General features: G+C 43.8%; 1 protein-coding gene across 1 annotated transcript in view; it reads left to right on the forward strand.

Annotated features, from left to right (window-relative positions):
- CEP128 (centrosomal protein 128kDa) overlaps window positions 1-13,659 on the forward strand; it is a 334,110-nt gene that overhangs the window by 39,249 nt on the left and 281,202 nt on the right. Inside the window, exon 8 of the mRNA XM_015427028.1 lies at window positions 12,895-13,011. Coding sequence (XP_015282514.1) covers window positions 12,895-13,011 — 117 coding nt within the window. The remainder of the gene's footprint in view (window positions 1-12,894; window positions 13,012-13,659) is intronic.

Here is a 13,659-nt window from a genome sequence, read left to right on the forward strand (position 1 = left end):
TCCGCCAGGCCTTTGCATAGGAGCCGCCGCCGTCACTGTAGCACCACCGAGTTGCCATCTTCGACGGTGGATTAGATCTGGAGGTGAGCTGGCCCTGAGCAGACGCCTAGTCAACCGAAGAATGTATGTTGTCAGGTTAGGTTGTTGAATGGAACTCATCTTGGATTAGAAAACTTTAACATCAAGAGCACCGCACTTTATTTAATGATTGTTTTATACTGTTTAACGATTGCTTTTATGTTGTTTTAACTGTTGGTATGGCAATTGCCTCTGTTGTAGCCGCCCTGAGCCCGTTGGGGAGGGCGGGGTACAAATCTAATAAATAAATAAATAAATAATAAATAGTGATTAATTCCATTGTCTGGGGAAAGGGGGGGTGTCCGTGGCTACCTCCTCCCCATGCTTGCAAGGATAAACTTCGCTTCCCTCTGGTGCTTCATTACTTTTACTCACTCTTCATCCGTCAGTTCATCGATTTCGTAAGTCGCTTAATTAAAACTTGAGCACTGCTCGCTTGGTCTGGTGTGCGTAGCTTAGTCCAATACTGGAACACAGCGAAGAGACCATCAGGGCAAAAGGACGCCCCCCCCCCCAGGCAACAAGCCTGGGGGGGGTGAAACTCAGCGCCCCCTGACTCAGGACCCATCCCTCAGGTCCTGGGAGGGTGCATACGATCGCATCCCCTCTCTACCCGCTGGTTTGTAAACCGGGAGCCGGGAGAGACGGCTGCCATCAGCCCGCCAAAACCAGAAGCAGTCAACTTTTGAGCATCAGTTACAAGATTTGCAATGAGAATACAGCCCATGTTGTCTGCTTGCTCTGATGCACTGGATGATGAAATATATCTGTGTTCCTCTCTTTTGAAATGTAGGCACATGTAAGCTCCACCTGTCTGTGAAACCATTTGACTAGTTGTTTGGAAAGAGCAGTGGAAGTCTGGCTGTTATACTGCCACTGAGTACTTGGTTCTAATGTGCCATCCCCCCCCCCCCCCCTTTTAAAAATTACAGGGTTTTTCTTGTGTTTATTCATTGTAAGGAGTATTGAGCACTGGGGAAAGGAGAGTAGAAATATTTAAAATAAATAATGTCAGCTTATTTCACTTTGTCAGCAATAATCCATTTAGGCTAGAATCCCAAGGGCCATATTGGGAATTTCTTTGCATGTCACGGGGCTTCTGATGATACCTTTCTTCTTTATGGTATCCATCTAAGCTGTCATGAAACTCTGAAGCTTGGGACCCAATTTACACACCTTCTAAGGAGATGTTTTATTTGTCCAGTTGTACCTTAGAGACCAACAAGATCTTTGGACTGTAAGTGTTCAAGAGTCAAAACTCCCTTTGTCAGATACCAAGAGCTTGGACTCTTGAAAGCTTATAACCCCCGAATCTTGCTGATTTCTAAGGTGCTGCTTGACTCAAATCTAACTGTTCTGCTGCAGACCAACATGGCTACCCCCTGTAAGGAGCTCTGATTTGAAGAAAATGGGAGATTCCTGGTGCACTTGGAAGCATTTCTGTGTGCTTGAAGAAATTTTCCGAATCCTACAGTGTGTGGTGTAAAATGCCATAAAAGACACAACTCTTGCCGCATTGCTTGTTCCAAGCAGGATAAGCCAGGAATTGGTGTCCTGCAGTTGAATATGAAAAGTAGAACTTTCTTCCTATGTGTAGACTGTGGCCACATGTGAAAGTCTGTGGGCCCCCATCCTTAAATGTGTTTAAAATATAATCCCCCCCCTCACATTTTTACACTTGGGGCCATTTTGGGATTTTCCGGTTCTTAGTTCTTTGAATGAAATCCCCATTGATTGCACACTATGGACTGCAGTTTCAGTTTACGCAAATCCTGTTGCTTTGTTACAACTGCTTAGGCTTTTAACTGCCCTTGACTCTAGCATACAGGTTTTTAAGTACTTGTAATGATTGGTTGTTGTTGTTTTTCTTTTGAAAATGTTGCTTGCCAGCCTTTCATGTAATGTTGCTTGAAAAGTAACTTGGCTCTGATAAATTGGAAATTAACCTTCAGTAATCGTAGATTAATCATCCGTTCCTTGACACCTTTAAACTCTTTTTCCAAAAGAGAAAATAGGAAGAGGGATTTCTCAACAATTTCTCAACAATGCAATTTGCATCCTTCTTGCAGAGAATATTGCACTTGAAGTAAGTAAGCATCAGTTGTTTCAAGTCTTATAGCTATCACATAAACCTCTTCTCTTAAGTGATCCATTTGGATCTGATTCTTACCACTAAGCATCCTGGTAAGGAAAGAGTTTGGGGTGGTCACATTCTCCTTTGGAATCAGTGGTTTGGTTCAGTTGTAAGAAAGATGTCCCTCTGGTTTCAGTATGTTGTCGAAGGCTTTCACGGCCTGAGTTCATTAGTTGCTGTAGATTTTCCAGGTTGTGTGGCCGTGGTCTTGGCATTGTAGAACCTGACGTTTCGCCAGTAGCTGTGACTGGCATCCTCAGAGGTATAACACAGAACGATGGAGTACTCTCTGTGTCAAGGTGAGAAGAAAAAAATGGTAGGCAGGTAATTTATATCTACTCCAGAAGGTGGGGTAGGGCTGAGTCATTATCTTGTAGGAGTTCCCCAGGCTATGAACATGCTTCATTAGCATGCTCCATTAGCATTCTGGAGTAGATATAAATATGAATTCACTTTCAAAAACGAGATCAAAAATCTTAATGGAAGGTTATCTGAAGGGGTGTATCATCCCACATCTCTTCTAAATTATAGAAGACTAGAGCACACCCACTTGCTCCTCCATAGCTAGCTGCGCCAGCACTGTTGTTTTATAGGGGCTTTGTACCTGCACACTAAGTGGGCTAAACACAAAACTCATGTTGGCCATATTCTTCTCCTGTGCTTCTAAGTACTTCAGTACAGTTGCTTCCTTTAAAGTATTATTCCAGTGTGTATCATGCTTAAGAAGACCTTGGAGGGTCTGTGGCTCACTGGCAGGGCATCTGGTTGGCATGCAGAAGGTCCCAGGTTCAATCCATGGCGTCTCCAGTTAAAAGGATCGAGTAGAGGTGATGTGAAAGACCTCAGCCTGAGACTCCTAGCTTTATTTCCTGACAAGTGATATGTACCACAGACAGATAAATGAGCACATCCTTTTATTAGTACAGATTTCAGATTACCCGAGCACAATTAAATACTGGTTATGGAGAACTTTTACTCTGGAATTAAAAGCAGAGGAGTGGAAGGTGGCTTTCCAGCCACTGGATTAATTTTCTTTATTCTGAAGAAGGTGCAATGAAGGAATGATTTGTTAATGGTATCTTAGTCTTCCAAAGGGTGAATTGAATAGATCAAACTACAGATAATGGTGCATTTCCCATGGATGCTTTGTGCTTTCTCCAGCTACTTAGATAATGGTATTTTGCTCTTCAGATGTTGACTAGAATAGATAAATCTGTGCAATTGTAAGCAGAATCCAACCCTTTTTAAATCTGTTGAAGTCAAAGGGTTTAGAAAGTTATAACTGTGTCTAGGATTACAGCCATAGTTGCTTAAAATAAACATACAGATTATGAGCACATGTAATCCGAATGCCCATACTACTAATTTAGGGGATATGGTTATTGAGTATATATGTGACGCTATGGCATTTGGGATCTGGAAGAATCTGAAATCCATTTTTGTTGTGTGCATTACCTGGCCCAAAGACAAAATATAGACTCTTTGTTGTGGACTTTTGAGAAACTATAAACTGTATATAGAAAGTTGAATGAATCCTTAGGCAGAATGTATTTATGAAAAAACATGTCTGAAATGAAGGAGATGACATTTATTAGGTGTTCTGTTTTTAAGCATCATCAGAACAATTTATAAGTTTCTACCAGGCCTTAGATGAAGGTGGTACGATACTAGAGTACTGCATGTGAACGTATTCTGGATCAAATTTTTGCATTCTTTGATCAGTATTGCCTTTTCAATAACGTACTATTGTAAAGGAAGTGAAGAAATAGCTACATCTATATGTGTACCTGCACACACACGCTTAGAAAGAGTTGAAGCTTACATAACATGATGCTGACCACTAGAGGGTAGTGTCTGCAAGTACTTAAAGTGAGAGGGAGGGGTTTGCTCTTTCTATACAGCAAGGGAAAAATACAGCAAAGAAATCTTCTGATCATATTAGAGCAGTCCCTGATTCATTCTGTCATAGTTTTATTGCTTGAAATGAGAAACTATAATGGTTTGACTATCTGTGTAACCTTAAACGATATGAGAGAATCCTGGCAATGGTGTATGGGAATATAAGTGCGGCTTCACAAAAATCTAAGTATTTGACCCCAGTTCAGCCTCACTTGTGGCCCATCATGTTCTTATCAAAAAGATTCATCCACTGGTTCCAGTGAGGTCTAGATGAATATTGTAGAGTGGATAAAGATGCCCAGCTGAATCTGCAACAATTGCATGTGTGTAAATTTCTGCATCTGCATCTCCTTAGATAGATTGGATCAATAGTGTAATGACCAGGGCTTTGGATATTCTGTGCTAAAAGAAGCCCTGTTTCTATATCCCTGAATTTTGAACTCTAAAGGGTTTATTTTATGCATCTCTTAGTCTCTTTTCAACAAAAGTTTGTCAAAGCAATTAACCAAAAGGAAGAAAGAACATATTCACCTGAATTAGTTCTTAAAGGGCTTTAACAACATTAGGTGGGACATTTGGACTGAAACATCATGGCCTCCTCATTCTTCTGAAGGTGGTAGACAGCCACCTGCAGAAGAAGACGGATCCACTGTTAGTAATCAGACCCCTCTCGCTGAGGGGTAGTTTATAGCTAGAAAACCATAAACACTCTTCCTAAAATATCATCTCAAAAATCATAAGTGCGAGACACTGCCTGGCCCAAAATGACAAATGGATGCCAGTCAGAAACAAGCCTAGGCAAGTATTTTTGATAGGTGAGTAAGAGTGGCTGACCTTCTACTGTTCCCTCCACGGCCCAGAGAGATGCATAACTGTAGGACAATGGGTCTCCCAAAACCTATTGAATCACCCTTGGACTAATCTCATCAAGTCCAAACTTACTTCCTTTGCACCCACTTAACGGTGGCTCAAGTGGTTAAGACGCTGAACTGCAGGCTGCGGAAGGTCGGTAGTTCAGCAGTTCGAGACCTGAGTTGTCGCATGACAGAGTGAGCGCCCGTCTCTAGTTCCAGCTCCTGCCAACCTAGCAGTTCGAAAGCAAGAAATTGCAAGTAGATAAATAGGTACCACTTCAGTGGGAAGGTAACAGCGTTCCGTGCGCCTTAGTGTTTAGTCATGCCAGCCACATGACCATGGAAACATCTTCGGACAGCGCTGGCTCTTCAGCTTTGAAACGGAGATGAGCACCGCAACCCTAGAGTCGGATTCGACTGGCTTTCGAGCAAGGGAACCTTTACCATATTTAAGTGCGACATAATCAACTTTTAATTCTGTTCACCAACCCCATTAGCTTTCCTGTCTGGTACTTGCAGGGTCATAAAGCCCCTTTCACAGCTTTAGTCAACCTCAGAAAAACTCATCCAGCCTCTCCTATCTTTTTTTGTCCCTCTCCAGAAAGCTAATTAAGTTATTGTTTTTTTTGCAAACACGTCATACCTGCCAGAGGGCACTTTTTGCCCTATATCAGAAGGTAGTTTGCTCCCCAGTAGTCTGCTCCATACTCATATTCCCAATCCGTTGGGTCTTCTCTCTGTGAAATGCTGGTCGTTTTTCTGCTACCTCTGCGGACCTCTTTCTTCAAGACTGGTAATTATAGCCCTCCACTGAAATTGTTTCCCCCCTTTCCACTCTGCCTTGCCTTATCTAGCTCTCTCTGTGCGTTTATTGTGTGTGTATTTTTATTTTATTCTTTCCTTTTAATAAAAACTTTTCAGGTTGAACATCTGCCTGGTTTATTTGAAGAGTTCTCTTAAGGGAAAAATCCCTGTAAAATTGGTAGAGAATCCTAGTTTTCCCCTCTCGCTCTGTCTCCTTAAGCTAATTCCTCTAACTAATTAGGAGACTGCCCATTTAAGAACATAAGAACATAAGAGACGCCAATGTTGGATCAGGCCAAAGGCCCATCCAGTCCAACACTCTGTGTCACACAGTGGCCAGAAATACCAGTGCCATCAGGAGGTCCAGCAGTGGGGCCAGGACATTAGAAGCCCTCCCACTGTTGACCCCCCCCCAAGCACCAAGAAGACAGAGCATCACTTGCCCCAGAGCCCCTAGCTATACCTTGTGGCTAATAGCCACTGATGGACCTCTGCTCCATATGCTTATCTAATTCCCTTTTGAAGCCGTCCATGCTTGTAGCACCCACCACTTCCTGTGGCAGTGAATTCCATGTGTTAATCACTCTTTGGGTGAAGAAGTACTTCCTCTTATCCGTTCTAACCCGACCGCTCTGCAGTTTCATGGAGTGCCCACGAGTTCTTGTATTGTGAGAAAGGGAGAAAAGTACCTCTTTCTCTACCTGCTCTTTCCCATGCATAATCTTATAAACCTCGATCATGTCACCCCTCAGTCGTCTTTTCTCCAAGCTAAAGAGCCCTAAGCGCTTTAACCTTTCCTCATAGGGAAAGTGTTCCAACCCTTTTATCATTCGAGTTGCCCTTTTCTGCACTTTTTCCAAAGCTATAATATCCTTTTTAAGGTGTGGTGCCCAGAACTGCACACAGTATTCCAAATGAGGTCTCACCATTGATTTATATAGGGGCATTATTATATTGGCTGATCTGTTTTCAATACCCTTCCTAATAATCCCCAGCATAGCATTGGCCTTCTTTATTGCAGTCACACACTGTCTCGACATTTTCAGTGAGTTATCCACTACAACTCCAAGATCTCTCTCTTGCTCAGTCTCTGCCAGTTCAGACCCCATCAATGTGTATTTATATTTAGGATTTTTGGCTCCAATGTGCATCACCTTGCACTTGGCCACATTGAACCCCATTTGCCATGTTGACGCCCACTCGCCCATCCTTGACAGATCCCCTTGGAGTGCCTCACAATCCTCACTGGTTTTCACCACCCTGAACAACTTTGTATCATCCGCAAATTTAGCCACTTCACTGCTTACTCCCATCTCCAAATCATTAATGAACAAGTTAAAAAGCAGTGGACCAAGTACTGATCCCTGCGGTACCCCACTGCTTACCACCCTCCACTGAGAAAATTGCCCACCTACACTCACTCTCTGTTTTCTATGAACTAGCCAGTTTTTGATCCATAAAAGGACTTGTCCTTCTATCCCATGATTTTTGAGCTTACTTAGGAGCCTTTGATGAGGAACTTTATCAAAAGCTTTCTGGAAGTCAAGGTAAATAATATCTATTGGATCCCCCTTGTCCACATGTTTGTTCACCCCCTCAAAGAACACTAACAGGTTAGTGAGACAAGATCTTCCCTTACAGAAACCGTGCTGAGTCTGCCTCAATAGGTTTTGTTCATCTATGTGCCTACTAATTCTTTCCTTAATAATGGTTTCCACCAATTTACCCGGTATCGACGTCAGACTGACTGGCCTGTAATTTCCCGGATCTCCTCTGGAACCCTTTTTAAAGATGGGAGTGACATTAGCTACCTTCCAATCCTCAGGAATGGAGGCAGATTTTAAGGAAAGATTACATATCTTTGTCAGGAGATCTACAAGTTCACATTTGAGTTCTTTCAGAACTCTCGGATGTATGCCATCTGGGCCTGGTGATTTTTCAGTTTTTAAGTTGTCTATCAGTTTTAGGACCTCCTCTCTCATCACCTCAATCTGACTCAGGTCTTCCAACACCCCTCCTGAAATCAGTGGTTCTGGAGTGGGCAAGCACTTCTCATCTTCCACAGTGAAGACGGAGGCAAAAAATGCATTTAGCTTCTCAGCCATTTCCCTATCATCCTTCAATACTCCTTTTACCCCTTGGTCGTCCAAGGGCCCCACTGCCTCCCTGGCTGGTTTCCTGTTTCTAATGTATTTGAAGAAAGTTTTATTGTTGGTTTTTACGTTTTTTGCTATATGCTCCTCATATTCCCTTTTTGCCTGCCTGACCTCAGACTTGCATTTTATTTGCCATAGCCTGTGTTCCGTTTTATCAGCCTCACTGTGACTAGCTTTCCACTGCTTAAAGGAATTCTTTTTACTTTTTACAGCCTCCATTACTCTGTTTGTTAACCATGCAGGCTTTTTCCTATACCTGTTTGTGCCTTTCCTAACCTGCGGAATATATATTTTTTGAGCTTCTAGGATCGTAGTTTTAAATAGATCCCAAGCTTCCCCAATTGTTTTGACCCTTTCTACTTTTCCTTTCAGTTTCCTCCCCACGTGTCCCCTCATATCAGAGAAATTACCCCTTTTAAAGTTAAAAATGGTTGTGTGAGTCTTTTTGGCCAATTCTCTATTTGTACAAATGATGAACTCAACAACATTATGATCACTGTTTCCAAGCGGTGCAATCACTTTTACATCTCTCACCAGGTCTTGAGTGTTACTTAGGACCAAATCAAGGATCGCCTCTCCCCTGGTAGGTTCCGTGACCATCTGCTCCATAGCACAGTCATTTAGAGTGTCTAGAAACTCAATCTCTTTTTCCCGACTAGAACACATATTGACCCAATCAATGTGTGGGTAGTTAAAATCACCTATTATTACACAGTGTTTTTGTCTAGTTGCTATCTTTAAGGCATTCATCATTTTATAATCCTCCTCTATCTTTTGATCTGGTGGGCGATAACAAACTCCCAGTGTTAAGTTTCCTTTTGGCCCCCCTATTTCAACCCATAGAACTTCCAGAAGCGAATCCAATTCACTTAGCCTCTCAATCTTTCTAGACTTTATACCCTCTCTGACATACAGAGCTACCCCACCTCCAACCCTTCCCCCCCTATCCTTCCGATATAATATATAACCGGGAATCACTGTGTCCCACTGATTTTCCTCATCCCACCAAGTTTCAGAAATACCCACAATGTCTATTTTTCCCTCCGACACCAAGCACTCCAACTCCCCGATTTTACCTCGGACACTTCTAGCATTTGTATAGAAACAGCTGTAATTTCCCTTACAAGTTAAGCCTGCATCCTTCCTCTTGCTATCTCGAGTCGTTGTCCGGCAGTCCATGTCACCAGCCATGGCCTCTGTGGACAATTTCAATCCACCTCCCTGTAGAAAAGCAACCGGTACCCCCTCACCTCTCTCAGATGAGCCAACCCGAACCAGAGACTTTTCATCTCCTGTCGGCTTTCCCCCAATATTCAGTTTAAAAGCTGCTCTGCCACCTTTTTGATTTTAAGTGCCAGCAGCCTGGTTCCTTCTCGGGACAAGTGGAGACCGTCTCGCCTGTACAGCTCCCTCTTGTTCCAAAAAGTATCCCAGTGCCTAACAAACCTGAACCCTTCCCCCCTACACCATCGTCTCATCCACGCATTGAGACTCCTGATCTCTGCCTGTCTCTCCGGCCCTGCGCGTGGAACAGGTAACACTTCTGAGAAGGCTACCTTGGAGGTCCTGGACCTAAGTTTCCTGCCCAGCAGCCTAAATTTCTCCTCCAGGACCTCACGACTGCATTTCCCCACATCGTTGGTGCCGACATGCACCACGACCACTGGCTCCTCCCCAGCACTATCTACCAGCCTATCTAAAACACGCGTAATGTCCGCTACCTTCGCACCAGGCAGGCAAGTCACCATACGGTCAGTACGCGGGTTCGCCACCCAGCTGTCTACCTGCCTAAGGATCGAATCACCCACTACCAAGAGCCCCCCTCCCACCCTGCTCAGGGATGGTTCCTTGGTGCAAAAGGAGAGCCGCTCACCAGCTGGGGAAGAGGTCCCTTCTGAGGGCACATTCCCCTTATCCTCAGCATGGTGCCCTGTTTCCCCTAGACCCTCATGCTCCCTGACAGCAGCGGGGCTGCCAGATCCAGAGTGGGACGAAGCTAACAAGTCCCCGAGAGTCTTTTCTGTGTGCCTAGCTGACTGTCTCTGCTTCTCCAGGTCAGCCACCTTGGCCTCAAGGGAGCACACACGTTCCCTGAGAACCAGGAGCTCCTTGCACCGAGGACACACCCAAGACTTCTGCCCAGTGGGCAGATAGTCATACATGTGACACTCCGTGCAAAACACTGGATAGCCCCCAACCCCCTGCTGGCATTCTGGCTTCATAATTCTTTTAAAATAAATAAATATAATCCCCCTTTTAAACCCTTGGTATTTATGTGGGTTTTGTTATCAAGTCAAATTATTTTACGGGAAAGACAAAGAGCCTAGGGCCTTGTCTTTCTGGCTCTTTTTGGGCTTCTTACAGCGCCCCTAGTCTAAGAGTCCCTAGGCTAAGAGCCACAGGCAAAGAGCCCTTTAGCTCACCCTTCGGCTCGTGCCAGAGGCTCGTGCCTCTGCCAAGGTGCTTCCTTAAATAGAGGCCTCCCCCAGCAGAGGTCAGGCAGCAGCTATTCAAATTCAAATTCACCCAGGCACTCAATCACAGGCAAAACAATGCCCCTTCCACTTCCTCTCAATTACAGGCAATCCCAGTCAAACAATGCCCGTTCCTCTCCCACACTCAATCAGCCAGGACTCTGCAAGAACTCTAAGTGCTTCCACACACTGCTAAACACAGTTTTCCCACAAAATATCCTTAGCTGAATTCTCTCAGCTGAAAGCAAGTAAAAGAAACCCACTCACCTCTCTCACAGCTCTCTCTCCTGCTCCTGCTCAGAGCTCAGCTGGTCTCCTCTGCCTCTGGCAAGGTGCTTCCTTAAATAGAGGCCTCCCCCAGCAGAGGTCAGGCAGCAGCTATTCAAATTCAAATTCACCCAGGCACTCAATCACAGGCAAAACAATGCCCCTTCCACTTCCTCTCAATTACAGGCAATCCCAGTCAAACAGTGCCCGTTCCTCTCCCACACTCAATCAGCCAGGACTCTGCAAGAACTCTAAGTGCTTCCACACACTGCTAAACACAGTTTTCCCACAAAATATCCTTAGCTGAATTCTCTCAGCTGAAAGCAAGTAAAAGAAACCCACTCACCTCTCTCACAGCTCTCTCTCCTGCTCCTGCTCAGAGCTCAGCTGGTCTCCTCTGCCTCTGGCAAGGTGCTTCCTTAATTTGGGTAACACCTTAATTTGGGTAACACCACCACTCCATTTGCACAGGCAGAAGAGTACTTCCATTCACACAAGGTGGATCTTGCCAGTTCCCTCTGCTCACTAAATCTCTTGCATCCCACACTATCCCTATGGGTGTCCTGACTCTCAGGAATAGATTTTTTGTTCACCTACTAGCAATGTGTGCATACGCAACTGGGGCTGCAGAGAGGAGGAGTGGTGGTAAAGATAAGTTTTGTGAGCAGAGGTGTTTGTGACACACTGAGTTTAAGTTGTCTATATCTGTCTAGCTTGTTTTGCTTCTGTTGATTACTGGGGGGGGGAGTGTTGAATAAGAGAAGATTTTTATACACCGCTTTTCTGTACCTTAAGGAGTCTCAAGGTGCCTCACAATCGTATTTCTTCCCCCTCCCCACAACAGGCATCTGTGAGGTAGGTGGAGCTGAGAGAGAACTGTGACTGGCCAAGGTCACCTAGCAGGCTTCATGTGGAGAAGTGGTGAATCAAGCCCCGTTCTCCAGACCAGAGTCTGCCACCCTTAACTGCTATGCCTTTCCATGCTAGAATTCCTCACTGGCTTCATTCTAGCCTAAATATTCTAAAGTCTGCATATTCATTGGAGGTTAATCTGTTTCTTATTACGAAAGTTGAGATTCTTTGCACCAGTTACTACACTGTGCCCTTGGACTGTGCAACAGCAGAATCACATCATTGCACCCTGCCTTGATGATGACTGACTTCATTAATTCCTGCTCATTTTTCCTCCCAGTTGTGATAGAACCTTATTTATTTTGAACACTTGTACCCTGTCTCTCTGGAAAATATTCTTGAGGTGGCTTGCAAAGTTTCTATGAAACCACGAGACAATAAAATGTCACCAGATAAAAATCAGCAGTAAAAAAATTAAAAGGCATTGCATACATTGAAGTTCCTCAGCAGGTAAAACTGGAAAATGTGAAACATTCAAATGTGGGATCTAATTATCAATGTAAAATAGTTTAAAATGTTTTGTCAGAGCTAATTAAACTATAGGAAGTAAAACATCAAAAAGGGAAGGAGTTCTTCTAAAAAGCCTAGGGAAATGAAAATCTCTTCACTCAGTACACTAAAGACACCAAGAGACTTTGACAGTTTTAGTGAGATACAGCAGTAAAGGCCCTGTCCCTAATGCATCCTAAAGTCACATAGCAGGGCCTCTGAGAATTAGGACCAGGTTTGTATGTGTGAAGGCACAGCCCTCTCAAGTACCCTGGTTCCTGACCAAGAGGAATTGTAGGAAATCACCAGTGCTTTGAATTATCCTTAGAAATCATTGCAGATTTTTTAAGGTAGGTGATTCTTGTGACTCCTGCTTGCCAACAGTTTTGCTGTTGGGTTTTGAACCACTAGAATCTTGTCAACGATCTTCAAAAGCAGCCCTGCAGAGCACGTTGCATAGTTCAACCTGAAGGTAACCAGAGCACAGATAATTGTTTTTAGCCTTCAGCTACTCAAGTGAAATCCATTCAGTCACTGAATATGCATCGATAACATGTAATAAATGGTCACTGATCAGGATAGGTCCAGTTTTCCAGGAAATATTTTAATAGGAATCAATCCATCCCATTTTGTGAGAGTTGAAGTTTTTGCAAATAGAGAATTCTGTTCCAGACTTGATTTTTACGTGGAATTTCTTTTTTTTCTTTTTTTTGGGTAAGAATCTGGAGTGATCTCCACCCACCCACACACCTACCTCAGTCTTTTAATAATAACATTTAATTAGAATTCAGTTCTTTGGATTTCCCTTTTTCTTCTTGTTTTGAAAGGTGTCTGACCGCGTAGAGAGAAGACTTCAGGCAATAGAACGAGAAATCCATGCAGAAAGGCAGATGGTAGAAAGACGCCAGGATCAGCTGGGACACATGTCGGTGCATCTGCAGGAGGTATGCAAAAAAGAACCTTTCTTATACTCCTGGAAGTGAAGACTGGAACTGAAGACCAGGGCCTTGTTAGCTATCTTACATGTTTGGTGTAGTGGTTAAGTGCGCAGACTCTAATCTGGGAGAACCGGGTTTGATTCCCCACTCCTCCACTTGCTGGATGACCTTGGGCAAGCCGTAGTTCTGATAAGAGCTGTTCTTGAAAAAGAGCCGTTTCTGTCAGAGCTCTCTCAGCCCCACCTACCTCACAGGGTGTCTGTTGTGGGGAGGGGAAGGGAAAGGAGTTTGTCAGCCGCTCTGAGACACTTTCGGGTAGTGAAGGGCGGGGTATAAATCCAAACTCTTCTTCTTCTTCTTCTAATTGTGTATACAGTGACAGCCTTACTTGCAAATGCAATGTTCTCAGGTTATCAAGTGAAGTGTCAAGATGGTTATGCATAAAAGGGGGTCTCATTCCTGAGGTGGGAAATCTTAAGTGACATCCTGAAAGATCTTTTTTTGCAGGTGTTTTTTGTTTTTGGAAGACAAGTGCCTTTTAAAAATATTTCTGTTACACCAAAGCTTGAAACTACTAAAGGAGGAGTTAACTACCACTTTGTGAATACTGGTGTCTCAAAGCCTAACTATGATGAAATAAGTAGCCAGTTTCTT

Source organism: Gekko japonicus, unplaced genomic scaffold (assembly GCF_001447785.1).
Source record: "Gekko japonicus isolate JY-2015 unplaced genomic scaffold, Gekko_japonicus_V1.1 scaffold368, whole genome shotgun sequence".
NCBI lineage: Eukaryota > Metazoa > Chordata > Lepidosauria > Squamata > Gekkonidae > Gekko > Gekko japonicus.